The following is a 14,274-nucleotide window of genomic DNA, read 5'->3' as shown; positions in this document are numbered from 1 at the left end:
TTGTGTACAACCACAGCCCTAGAGGAATGCAGAGGAATACTTCTTCTAGTATTAAAAGATACTAGAGAGGGCAAAATAAAAAGCAAATTGTCTTTCACAGTGCCTCCCTTCTCAATTTCTGCTAGATGAACCAGCCTACCTAACATAAAGAACCAATAAATTCAAACATTTGGTTCCCACAGACACAACTAAATTCTTGCAAGAATCTTAAATCTCTTGCTTTACAAATAAACTGTTCAAAGTTTTGTAGTGTACATTTTCACTTTCTTTTTAAAAAGCACACATATATTTTCTCCAAGTAGTTATCAGAAGGAAATAAAGCAGCTTTTCAATGCAAACATTTTTTAAAACTAATTTCAAGTGATGTGACACCGCTCCATGATACAAAGTTCAGTGACTTAACTAGAACTCAGATACCTTGATCTTACTTTATAACAGAACAGGTGATATTTTTTTCTGCTAGTTTCACTTTCTTTATTTTGGAGTGAAAAAACAGGAAACCATTCTAATATAGAAGACAAGAAAGCATTACAAACGAAACCCATGACCTTTCAATTCTGTCCACAATTTCAACCCTGAGACAATTGTTTTTATTTGTGGTTTTTGGTTTTTTTTTTTTCTTTCACGTTCTGGCTAATAACCATAGTAAGCAAAACTAGAAAAAAAATAGCCCAAAACAAGCATATTCTTTTGACAAAAATGCAATATTTTCATACCAGAGGAGACAATGACAAATTGCTAATTATGATATAAGTAATCTTAGACAAACTGATTTTATGCTAAAACTGTATCAGCAGATTTTATTTACATACTAATCCAAGCAATCACCTGATTATATAATATTAAACACATATATAATATTAAACACATATTTTCTTTTCTAGATGGTAATTATTATTTGGAGAACAAAGAGAGGCACCCTTGATTGTCTAACTCATTAGCTTCCACTTAGAATGAAATCAAGCTTCTTGCAAATTTCCAGTGCCCATTCTCCATTAACAATGATGACTGTGGTGATGACTGCACCACAGTCACAGAGACATTTCATTTTCAGTTTCCCCACGCTATGTGATCAGAAGAAAGATGCCAGATCACAAAGTTTAAGACACTTTGAGTGTCCAGTCTTGGCTATAGAATGTTCTCTCCCTTTTACCTTGCAGCTCCTGAACTGACAATTGGACTGGAAGAGTGAAGCTGCTTTAACTCTCACACCATCTTTTCAAAGTGCAACAAACACCCTGAGTTCTGCCTCCGAATTTTCTCCAGCAACATCCACTTCTGCTGTTTGTTTTAGTAACTCAAGAAATGCTACTGGCACATATATCCTTAGCTCCCTCTTTTCCCAAAATCCTGCTAATCCATGGAAGCAGGAATGATGGGGGCAGGATTCAACCTACTGTCTCCAAAGCCATCATTGAATACCATGCCTAGCAAGTGCACTAGATGAGGCTGCTGACCAAAAGTAGGTGCAAGAAAAAAAAAATCCTACCTGTCTGCTGTCATATGAGGAAATGGGAAAAGCAGAATATTTCTCTTTAGAAAGGTAGCAGTTGCTTATTTTTTGGCCTCAAAGATAATACAAAGAGATGTATTTAATGGCCTACTTACTGCTATCTTTAAATAAACTTTTTTTGGCAGAACTGACTGCTTGAGTCCCATAAGACCAAGTAAGATGAATTAAATGATCAGTAGCAAAAGCTAATGGGAAAACTGAGGGAGCCCTGAGACAAGCTACAGCCCACATAATTTCTACACATTTGACAGCTAATGGCTTCATTTTTTGTTATTAGGTAGATTTCAAGGCATTTTCCTCTTGACCACTGTAAAAAAAAAAAAATACAGAGACTAATCATTGACCTTCTACAGGACAGTCTTTTTTGAGACCTTGCCAGCACATTTTTTTTCTTCTTGGTTACTGTTACCTACCCTCCTTCTCTGTAACACATCAAAGATAACCACCAGCAGTGTTATTTGTTAACTGGTTCTCTGTGCTGGCTGGCTCTGCAAATCCCTACTGACTTAAATCTCTTTTCAAACCAACTGTGTCATCAGTGAGACCACACAGTGGGGGTTACAATACTCACATTTCCACCAATCCTTCTACCCAATTTCTCTCAATCCCTTGGGAGCAAGATCCCATTTACTTCTTTTGGAGAACTGCACCTTTATACTTTTTCTTTTTTTATATTTTTTAAAGGAGTTCAGTGTTAGTCATAGGCAGATTTTTAAATTATTGTTTTATTTAGTAAAAAATTCTACATCTCATTCTATCTGACACCCACTCTGTCAGTTTGGCTTTGGGAGGGAGAGAGATGATCAATAAAGGAATACTGGGATGGGTGCACCTGCCCAGCAACCCCTAAAAATAATCATGTATGTCTTTAAGCCTGTGCTAAAGGCTGTCTTTCATAGGAAGCTTTTTTATTCTGCCTTGCTTGTACCAAAACAGTGCAAACTAACTCAAGTTTAGGTATTCAACTGAGCATGCTGTACACTGGAACTTTGAGTACACGGTGAGAGTGAAGACCTACATGCTTTGAGAAGATACTTGGCAAAACACCTGGAAACAGCTAATGATGCCCAAGCTTACCTTGAGATTTCAGCTCCATCTAGCAGAAATCAAAATGAGGATATTAAACAACAAAAAGAGATCTGAGTACCAACCATGACATAATTTACAGTAAGGCAACGTAAGAGGCTCCCAAGATTATTTAAATTATAAACTTTTGCTGCCTGGCCCATACTATCTGGTCCAAACACTCACTGCGGCAGAGATGTGCCATCCCCTTCCACTCATGCAAGAAACAATCCTTCAAGGATAAGATGCCTTCCCTAGTGGCTGATTAAGAGGGAGAACTTGCTCAGGACTTGGCGAACTACCCGATCAAATTTGGAGAGCAGATCTGCAGCATCACTACTCACAGAGCAAGAGGGGACCCTTCTCAGAGTGCAGTGGCTCTCCATAAAGCAGCTCCACTTTGAAATGAAATAAGACTGAATCTAGAATTCAGCACCTGTTGTGAACAGACTTCCTGGCAAGATTTCTTTGTAAACAGCTAGCAGAGTAAAAAGGGAATCCCAGATGACTGCTCTGCCCCTTTTCATACTGCAAAGACACAAGATGGAACAAAGGGGTATACAAACATGTGCCTGATTTTAGAAAAATATTTACTATGTTTATACTAGAAATGCTTAAGACAGATAAGGATATTTATCCTAGAAATAAATAAGATTTTAAAAGTGATAAAAAAAAAGCCTCAAATAAACCTAAACCATTCAACATCCATTAAGGTAAAATAAAGTAAATAAATTCAGCCAATTGGTTATTTCCATATGGTTGGATTTCTTTAAATGGTAATGAAATCATTGCTAAAAAATCCATTGTTATTAAAATAAAAAAGTTGGCTCAGCCTACCAAAATTAGATTTGTAAGTTGCTGGTCATTCCCATAATTAAATCTGTGTCACAAATTTGCAAGAAAAATGGACACTATGACTAATGCATTTACTTGCAGCACTAGTGCTGTCAGGCTGTGTAAATCATTATGCCTGCTAAAGCAGACTAGATAAGAATTCCATACATTTTCATTAACCAGCTAAGCTTTGGGTATATGTGAGAAGCTAACTTTATTCTCTGCTAGCTTTAGCCTGCATTTGGAAGACAATGTAAATAAAAATACTAGCCTTGATTTGGTGAGCCATGTGGCAGCTCCAAAAATTATTTGAGCTTTTTGAACGGCACAAACCAGCTCTATCCCCTCTGAGAAATGGTCAGATAACAGAAAAAACCCACACAGACTTAGTTTGGACAAAGGAGATTAATGGAATGATGGGCACCTGACATGAGTCTCATTTCATCTATTATGTTTCAACAGAGAAAGAAAATCTAGTCCATAACAGCACTGGAGGGACTCTTAAAGAACAGTTGGCTGTTTTCTCAGGATTCCAGTGGTCACCAGAGCAGAGTCCCCAGAATTCTCTACTTTCCTCTTGACTTCCTGTCCCCACAGGCCTTCAGATCTCAGTTTCAGTTCTTTGTTGAAGGTGAAGCTGATGGTTGTTCCTTTCACACCAACTGTTCACAGGTACCAAAGAACCAGCCTGCACCGACCCACACCACAGGCTGGATATTCTTATGGGATTCCCAGCCCACAGTCTCAAGCAGAAAGGAGACTCATGAGAGACAAAGATTAGACAAGACTGGTCCAGTCTAGCAGTGCAGAGCAATTTTTGAGGACACAGAGTTCTGGAAGTCCATGTCCCACACACAAGGCATTACATTATCACTGCAAACTGAGTGCAGCTCTCAGCCAAGCACATCTCCAGGGCAGGAGCAGCCTCAGTGACAGCTGGACAAAGTCAAAGGAGCTGAACCACTCAGGCAAACACCATGGAACAACCAGCAGCACAGCATGTTTTGCAGTCTCCTGCCTATTGCCCTGTGATTTGCAAGGACTTGTCGTCTTCTTTTAAAAGCAGAGCAGAAATGCTTAGGAAGCATAGCAATGCATACAACATTAACAATTCCAGTAGACCTACACTTCACATTCCAGGCAATTTCTTCAGCCTTTAGGTGCAAAGGATCCTCTCCTCCAAGTGGAAGCAGCTAACATAGTGCTTTCTATCTTAGCATGTGCATGCAACCTTGGGACAACCAATCACTCTGTATGAGTAAAACACCACCAGATTATATTAAAACCCCGTTAAGAGGAAAATCTGAAATCACTGCTTATGTTTCACAATTATTGTAAACCCAACTGCTTAAATGAGGGGAGGAGATAATGATATTAACTACCCAGCTCAGAGCAATCCTCTGTGGTATGAGCCTAAATATTCTCTTGGCTGAAATTTATGTAAATTGAATTCCTCTATCGTTAGTTATTACTAATCTAGCTATATAAAAACACTTTTCTGTAACAATTAGTTTTTTCAAACACTGGGTTTTAATTAGACCTGAGACATTATTAACCTAAGTCAATAAAATAATGTAAATATGTAGTGTATCATTCCATGTACTGTTTTGTCTGTATATTTATAGGAAGATGGACTTTGGTGGGAGTTAAAAGGAATTACTTTGTGGTTGGCTGGCAGTTTCTGTAAATCTTTACCAGTGGAAACACCCCCAGGCCCCTAATCTAAGTGCATTTCTGCCCATCAAGACATATTTGGCATTTCTACATCTTGCATATCACAAGATGTTCTATTTCATCTGAATAAGCTGATCTCAGTATCATTCTAACATTATACTGAGTATTTCCCTGCAAACATTTTGTTCCACAACTTACTTTAATTTAACTTCTCAACATTATTTCCTAGTCTTAAGGGGAAAAAAAAAGGTGGTGGGGGCAGGAGAGCAATCAGCACAGCACATCTTTCAGCCCTTTTAAATCAGCCTGTTTGACACTATCACACACAGGCACTGGCCCACAGGGCACAGTCTGAAAAGAGAAAACACTGTCCTGGCTTTGTCACGAGTGCCACAACCTGCCCACGTGCTACACATGGTGAGACAAGGGACATAGAAAAACTTCAGCCTTGCTGAGGTCAGAGCCTTCCAAATAATCCCCATAAAGTTTTGGTCACAAAGGTCTGCAACTCCATCTAAGCCTGTCCACACACAGCTCATCATTTGACACTCCTAAGAAAAATGCAGATGTGATTTAGATTAACCCTGAATTGATGATACAGGAAGGACATAAGTTCTCCACCCATAGCCAAATCCATAAATTAGGCACCAATACAAACTGATGGATTCCCAAAACCACTTTCATTATGTTCTCAGAAACAAGTCAATTATTTTTACATTTTATAGAACGGTTTTGACTTCAAAGAAAGAAATATATATATATACATATATATACACACACATATGTACTTAATGCTTTGGCAGTTTTTCAACAGCAAGCTTTCTTTGTGAGTGACCACATGCTTGCCAGTGCTCCAGATCTGGAGCAGCTCAATTCAAGGTCATGTAGACCCACACCACTGTGAAACCACTGGAAAACAACTTTGCTTACTGCTGACCCTGGCCTACTCTCACATGTCATCCACAAGGTCTATCCTATCAACTTCATAACTGGAAAAGTTTCTAAGAACAAAGCACTCAGTAAACATATTTGTGATTTGCTTTGTGTCATACACATGTATTCCCTACATAATCATGATTTCAAAGTAGAATTACCACAGCAAATGTTTAAATGTGTGGATATATTTGTAATTTAATAGCAACCAGTGTCTTTACCATGTTATTCTAAAAAAAAAAAAAACACAACTGTAATTGTTGTTTTATTGAAAAAAATTTTTATTGAAAAAATTGAATTTTTAAAGAAAAATTCAGCTGGTACCACGGTTTCATTTTAGCTGATCTTTAATATTTTTGAAAAGTCTTTTCTGGGAACTTTGTAAGAGTAATGTTTACTGCAATGCCACTCCAACATTTGCAAAAAGACCCGAAGGGAACAAAAAGTGAAATGAGGTAATTACGTGTAAGCAGAACTTTCCAAGGATCATGAAATAAGACCAAAACCAAAATTAGGAGTATTACATGAAAACAAAACTAACTCAGCTTCTTGAGCTCAGATTTCTTCAAAGAACTGCAAACAGCTACTAGAAACTGAAAATATGTCGCTGTTGATTTACTAGGAGCCAGCATTGTAGTCAGATGCAGTGGAGCCTAAATTCATACTTGAAGCCAAAAAGTATCTCCAAGTGTCAGCTGAACTGAGCCTTTAGAAACCTCTTGAACTGAAAGCTGGAGAAGCAGAGAAACCAAGAGCTCGTGCCAAGCAACAAAGAGAAAATATCATTCACATAACACACACAGACTTCAGAGCTTTTCCAACACTTCCACAGTTTGAGGCAGCCCCATAGAAGGAGAATATTACAGGTAACACAAAGGACAAGTAGTTGGGAACAGATATTTTAAATATCAGAGGGTGAGAGGTCATCCATACCCAAAAAACATATATCCACCTTCCTAATTTCAGCCTAGTCCCTCAAAAATGCAGCAGCACAACACAACTGCAAAATGCCATGTGACTTTGTCTCCTGCTAGTACAGTTCCATATACTTAAGGTTCTAAAAGTCAGCTTTTCACAAAATAAAAAAAAAGCCGTGGATAAAAAGTGAGCTATTTTGTACTCACAATTTTTATTTCAATTTTGTAATTTGGATTCTTTTAGCATTCATTCATTTTATACATCACAGTATAAAATTGGGACACAAGCCTGGCATCATAAACACTTCTAAACATACATAAATTTAGTAAGAGCAAATTCAATTATTAGCTGCCTAAATGAACAATCAGTCAACACATAAAATAATTTTTTACTTAACATTCATTAGTATCTCTCTAAGCAACACATCAGTAAAAGAAATCTATTCTTCTTTTTTTCATAAATATATTTAGTGTTCTTTACTGTGTCATTTCCAAAGGTTTGTAGATCATCAGGACCACAAATACTGCTTTTGCTTTTTAAAGAAACAGTTATATTTCCAGCTGGATTGATTGCTTTCCCATATCCAGCTATTTTAGTGTGTTCCTCAGAGACATCGAGTGGCTTCACTGACAGTAAAATATGCTAAACAAATGACAAGTCACTGAGTAAATTAGCATCTACTCTCTGATCAGCTGGGTCATGTTTTCTTTTCAAAATCCATGGCCTCTTGATAGAAAATAATGAGTATTTGATGGGCCTTATTAGAAAAATCAATATATTGATGCCCATGTCTGAAACATCTGCATAATAATAGAATCTGTTAACCCATTAAGGAGAAAATTAAGATGTGTTTACACATTATTAATTTACCATGAGCAGAGACAATTTATTCATTACCTTTCTCAAGAGTTTAACAAAAAGAAAAGAAATTGCAATATCCATATTTAAGGGCATGGTGACATAAACTGGAAGATGATTCAAATTTTTGCCATCTGAATCCACCAACAATTATGTGAAAAAATCCAAACACACCAATGATACCGTTAAAAATGAGACTATTAAAGCACTTGCTAGAAATACTGTGTTACTTACCAAAAAACTTCCAAAAGCAGAATTAAATATTGCAGCTGCCTAGAGAGAAAAAAAAGGATAAATATCACCAATGGTGCAATAGCTACAGTGCAGGAACAAAATGTCCTTCCCCCACCCACCAAGCTATTAGAGTCTCCAAATACACACATACAGAGACCATTAGGCAGTTAGCCACTGCTTAAAAAATTGCCAGTTGCCTGTAACTTATGAAGACTGATGGATTCTGGTTTATGCATTCATAAATAATGTACTGAAGGGGACAAAAGCAGGAGGAGAAGAAAATCTTTGCCGATAGACTGAAAAGGAATATCCACAAGAACTAAGAATATTATACAGAAGCTTGGTCTCACTACTCGTGCTCTAATTTGCCAGGTACATTTTCATATACTGACCCATTAATTAAAAAAAAACAACATTACCTGATTTAACTAAAACACTGCATTTTTATACACTTTAAAAAATATTAATGAAATATTAATCTGGTAAATAAACTACTTTAATAGTTCATCATAATAAAGTATTGACAGAGAGAATTTCCTGTAGCTTGACAAACAAATTTAAAATAGGAATAACAAAAAACTCAACAAAAAGAAATCCCACAATCTCCGGTACTATTGAGGCCAAAATGCCATTACTTTTCACTCCAAAGTCTTTTAAAATAAGAAAATAAACAATTTTGATAATGACTTAAGAAGTGTTTGTGCTTACCTAAATATCCAGGAAATACAAGATAGCAGTATTATTTCTTATTATGAACTCATTAAATTCCAGGAAGTTAAAACTTGAGTCTTGTATAGCTTTCCCCAATTACCAAGAAAGAAGAGAAACTCTTGTATGGCAGCCAGTCTGATGATGAAAAGCCACACAGCAAAGGTAAGAGGAAAGGGAGGAGGGAAATCTACATTTACGTGCTGGTTTAGAGTCAAATTAATCACCCTGGACACTTGCAGCCACAGATTAATAACAAGAAGCTGTTAGTGAGTTGAGCAAGTTTGAATAAAGTCCAAAATCAGGGCAGGAGCAGTAGCTGAACCTGCCTTCTGCTCCATAAGAGGATGCAATGAAAATGAATGGGTAATGAGATCCTTGGCTCTAGAGAGCTTAGCTTTCTTATTCAAGTTCATAATTAATTCAAAGCTTTGATAATTTCATTAGATTCCTCCTCTGCTGGCCCTATCAATAAAAGATGGCACTGGACCACAGCTCCTCAGTGGCCCAAATACAAAAACAAATGCAGACTGGGAAACCCTTGCTGACTTGCTCACTATCAGGGACAATGGCATATGGCACTCCATGTTGTGGAGGGAGCATCTGAGTAGATACAGCTAAATAAAACATTATAGTTGACAGTTGTAAACTACAGTAACATATTTTAACACCTCTCTCTCATCAGCATTTCTTTTTTGAACATAAAAAAAAAAAAAAAAAAGGCACAAGTCCAAACAGCTTCTCTTGCCAGAGATCATAGCTGAAAGGAAGCGTGAGTAGTATAAACAATTCTTCAACAAGTGTGAATTAAATCAGGATTTCCTACTTGTATTTGAAGCTGTGCAACTGACACTTTCACGTAGCAAGGCAAAGACAAAATATACTCATCCAAACACACCTAGAACATGGCTACCAATCCTGATTTGGGGATCATCTAGAGATATCACATTATTTCACTTAAAACAGGCTGCAATTCCACTTTCAGGAGAAATTCTGTGTCTGGAAAGGTGTAAAGGAGAGATACTAGATGGTGGTATTTTGCCCATTATCAAACTTCTTTTATTCCTTCCTGATCCATCTGGTAGATATCTGGATTTTTTAAATAATCTCAAGCATGTAACAGTGACTAAGACAACAACCTTGGACAAATTTTATATTTCAGTTGTTTTACTAGTCATGTGCAAATGTCACAATTCACAACCACTTCTGGAGTACACTAGTTTACAATTTTTAACTCCCTTTTTCTGAAGTGTCAGAAATTATCCAGAGCAGATGATTAAACACTCATTACAGACAAAAGAAGAGAAAAAAATACAGGAAGACTGCATATTAAGATACAATTATCCAGGTTATTTGCCTCAGCAAGGAAGGATTTACATATGTCAATTACTCTATCTGCAGTATTCGTTGTAAACATTTTCCCTGCAAAACAAATTTAGAAGTAATTTCTTCTCATAGTCACAAACCTGGGGCTTATATTTGTGATTCTGGTTCAGTTTAAACAAACTGCTAGTAAACTGAATCAAGTGCTCCAATTTGTAATTAAACATACTTAGTAGCATAACCCTGTAGAATTTAAACACTTTTGTGCTTCCAACTCCCTTCTATCAAAGGGATACATACCTCACAGGGCATTGTCAAAATTAATTCATTCCTTAAAAAGCACTCTGAAATCCTTAGAGGGATGATACAAATAAACATTAGTGCTGACACATGATACAGCCAGGCTCTTCATTTTCTATTTGAAACATTTATTAGCCACTATTATTGCATCACTTTTTCTAGTGTTTGCTCTTTTTGTGCTTCAACAGATATCAGACTGTCTGCAGCCAGCTTAAATGAAACAATAAAACATGAAAAGATTTGGAAGTTTTTATAATACTCCAAGTTCAGATTTGCATGTGTTTGCAAACCATTCATTGCACTTACTATTAGTATGAGGGGAGAGCTCTATAAAATCCACAGTGAAGTCCTTTCAAAAGGTGAGTGCATAGCCATGTATTGAAATGTAAGGTCAGACCACGTTCAAAAGCAGCAGAACTAACAACAAGACAAATTTCTATTTTTGCACCAATTCAAGAGACATGACAAAGTCACTGCCAGGACTCTCAACAGACAAGTACAAGAGCATGGGCAGCATCACTTGAGTTAACAATTGTACATATTAGCTCCATTAAACAACAAATTCACTTATTGTTGGGCAGGTACAATTTCAGACAACTCTGCATGGCACTGGGATTAGGGAATGCTAAGGGTCTACATTTGCAAGGAGAATTCCAAATGAGAAATCACCAGCCCACATCAGAAGGACACCTATCTGGCAGCACTTGGCAGAATCTTTTCTCATACCAGAGTCTAGCACAAAGCTTCAGCCCTTCATCTCTCCCCCTTTTCCTGGAAATATGTATGGAAAACACTGCTTAGATTTCTACAGTGGCAGCAGCGAGATCCAAGTCCTCCAGGCAACAAAGGCTGGTAAAAGATGGAAGAAAAGGGCAAAGCCACTACCAAGGGGCTGAGCCTGTCCCTCCAGGTGTGTATTCAAATGCAGCATCAAATACATGCAGCAGTCAAGTACATGTGACTGGGCAGCAAATCAAACAAGTGTGCTTAGAATTCAAGAATTAAATACAGAACACATTCTGAATTTTGTTTCATTGCCTTGGTTTTGGTACCAAACTAAACTGTCTTGGATTTATTAGGCTAGATATTGTTTTGATAATAACATAGCCAGACTACATTAAACAACAGGAAAACACATCCTGGCCACATTTGGGACACCTGGGTCAAACAGCAACATTTTATCATTATCAGCAGGATTTCAAAGAAATTGTTATGCACAACTAGATTGGAACTTTACTGCAGAGCACAGGGAAAGTGCAGCGCCTCACAGCTTTGTATGTGGGCCTCAGAGGAAAATGTAAGAGATTTTCTCACCAATATGTGTGTAGTGCTTCAATACCAAAACATTTGATTCTGCAGTGTCATTTGGCAGCCCTTAGGGAGACAGCCTTCCTAGATGTATTTAAACCTATGCTCACCCCCAGGCACCCCCCAGCTGGGACAGCACAGCCCATGGACACCAGGGCCTGGCTGGCCCCAAGCCATCCCTGCTCTGAGGAAAGGACACTGCAGGGTCAAGGCCACAGATGCAGAGTAATGAAAGCAAACAGCCCCAGAACATCCTGGGAGGAAGCAGCCTGGGCATCATCCAGAGCTGTTGTGTGTCTGTCTGCCATTCCCTGCAGTTAAAACCTGAGCACTAGGGGGATGTACCACACACTAGTGGGATATGCAGCTCAAGCAGCAGCAACAAGACTAATTATCCTATTTAACACACAAGGCACAGTGAAGGAGAAAGAAAAACAGAAGAGCAGAAAAGAATTGGGAAGAGACAAGGACTCTCACAGTTCTAGTGCAGGATTATGCAGTAGAGGACAGAGAACAGAATGTGGTAGTGCAAGATTTTACACCATCCATACTATTATTGTAAAATTTAATACAACCATTTGACAGAAGAAGAAAGGGAAAAAAAATAGAAAGACTAAATAAAGTGATGGAAATGATCTGACCAAACAGGACAGAAAAGGATATTTTATCTACCCAAAAAGATCAGTGTAGTTTGAAAAGGTGGAAGAAGGCAGGACATTAGAAGTAACTTGAATGGGTTGGCAGAGTCCCTTTAAACAACTGCTTCAATCTCCTATTAAAAATAAAATCTCCTGTAGGTGTTACCACAGCTCATGTCTTACCTGCTGTTTCCAATAACAAGATGTTACATTTCTGTAGAAAGCTATTTGCCACAGCACTGTTACTGCAAACAGAATATAAATATACCTAATAAGGTTTAATCTGTGTTGCTGTTCATAACTATTCATCTGAGTTCAGAAAGGAAAAAAAAAATATATTCAAGTTCCTGGTTTTGAGCACTAAATTGAATCAGGTGTCCTCTTCTCTTAAGAAAATTAAGTTGCTTTTGTGCAAGAGTGTTTTAATGAGAACAGAGCGTGCCGACATTGATAAATGGCAATGACACCAGAGAGAGCATGTAAGCAGGACAATATGTGCATGTTACAGTCTTACAGGCTATTTTTCACTGACTATCCTGAATGACTTCCCTGTTTCTTAAGGGGCCTATTAATCTCAAATTTAGTTATTACACAACGTTTATTTGAACATATATTCTGTGGATGATGACAGTTAATAAAGGAAATCTTTTACAAGCTGTATTTTTACATATTGTTCCAACTGCAGCTCCCAGTCGTTCTGCTGTATTGATGGAATAACCTCGTTATGATGCAGCTTTATAAAAGGCACATATATTCAGATTCCTTTCTAAGCATATGGGGACTCTTAAATAACTGTTAAAATGCATATAAAAATCCTGCTCCAGCATGGCAAAAATGAAAGAGGCAGTGTTAACTGCTCGACCAAATCTCCAGAAGCCCAGTTGCCCCCTCCAAGGCAAAGCACATGGCTTTTTAACACTCCAGCATCATCTCTGGGAAACAAATAAGGTCTGCATTTGACTCTGATGTATGTACACTCCATACTGAATTCTCAGAAGCTGGAGAATACACCTTAGACATGACTCCAGCCCACGTGCTGCACATGTGATAGGGCAACACAACAGTTGTACCATGTTTACAACAAAACAAAAAACACACAAAACTACCAACCACCCAAACACACAAAATATGAAAAACACAAACCCTCACAAATAAACCCCACAAAACTTTGATACCGACTAAATTTTGAGTCCGAAGAAATTTTCCAAAAAAGTGTGCTGATGTTCAAAAAGTCTCTTATAAAAATACCAAATAACTCTAATTATTTTAATAGACTAGAAGTGTGTACAACCTTATGCTCTTATTTAAAAAAAAATATCAAAAAATCCAGAGAATCACAAATACACACACACAAAAACTACACCCACCAACCAAGAAGCTTCCAGAACATCAACCAAAAAACCCCAAAGTATGGAGGGGATTATGCATTTATCCACTGCCATGTCTCCTGTGGTCCAACACAATTTGCTGACTGGGAAAAAATAGCAAAGATATCATCCTAATTCCCAACCCACCCCTAGAGCTGTGCTGACAATATGAAAACATTGCTTTATTTCAACCATGTTCAAGAACCATCAGTCCTATGGAAATGACACTGAAACGGCACCAGAAAATGAAAACAGAATAACTCCTCTGTTATTTGTTTGCATTTCAGCAGGGCTGAGCCCTCTGTTTCAGGCTGCCAGAGGTTGCCATCACTTGAGAAGTTGGTGCTGCTTCAGGCAGGCACAGCATTCTGCCACAAGCAGAACACAGAAACAAGCTGGGGCTTCTGCTGGCAGAGTTATTGCCCCTTACCAGCAAAGCTGTTTCTGTTGAAAAACAGCCTTTCAATCCCCAATTTTTGTAGTTCCTCATATCCATCACCACCTTTTGGTAAATAATATTTACAAATACTAAAACATCTGGTAAAAGGAAAGCTTCTTGGACACACTTATTCAGTTAGGTGGTTCTTCCCATTGAAGGATT

The 14,274-nt window shown here is 37.7% G+C and overlaps 1 protein-coding gene across 5 annotated transcripts in view; it reads right to left on the bottom strand.

Annotated features, from left to right (window-relative positions):
- SLC10A7 (solute carrier family 10 member 7) overlaps window positions 1-14,274 on the bottom strand; it is a 136,169-nt gene that overhangs the window by 81,580 nt on the left and 40,315 nt on the right. For 4 of the 5 annotated variants that reach the window (XM_074540787.1, XM_074540786.1, XM_026792374.2 and 1 more), the window contains one exon: window positions 8,030-8,068. The exons of the other annotated variant lie outside the window; for it this stretch is intronic. In XM_074540787.1, coding sequence (XP_074396888.1) covers window positions 8,030-8,068 — 39 coding nt within the window. The remainder of the gene's footprint in view (window positions 1-8,029; window positions 8,069-14,274) is intronic. 5 annotated transcript variants of the gene reach the window in all.

This window comes from Zonotrichia albicollis, chromosome 5 (genome assembly GCF_047830755.1).
Source record: "Zonotrichia albicollis isolate bZonAlb1 chromosome 5, bZonAlb1.hap1, whole genome shotgun sequence".
Classification (NCBI taxonomy): Eukaryota; Metazoa; Chordata; class Aves; order Passeriformes; family Passerellidae; genus Zonotrichia; species Zonotrichia albicollis.
The sequence above is the reverse complement of the archived record's forward strand: the minus strand, read 5'-3'. Positions and strand labels throughout refer to the sequence as shown.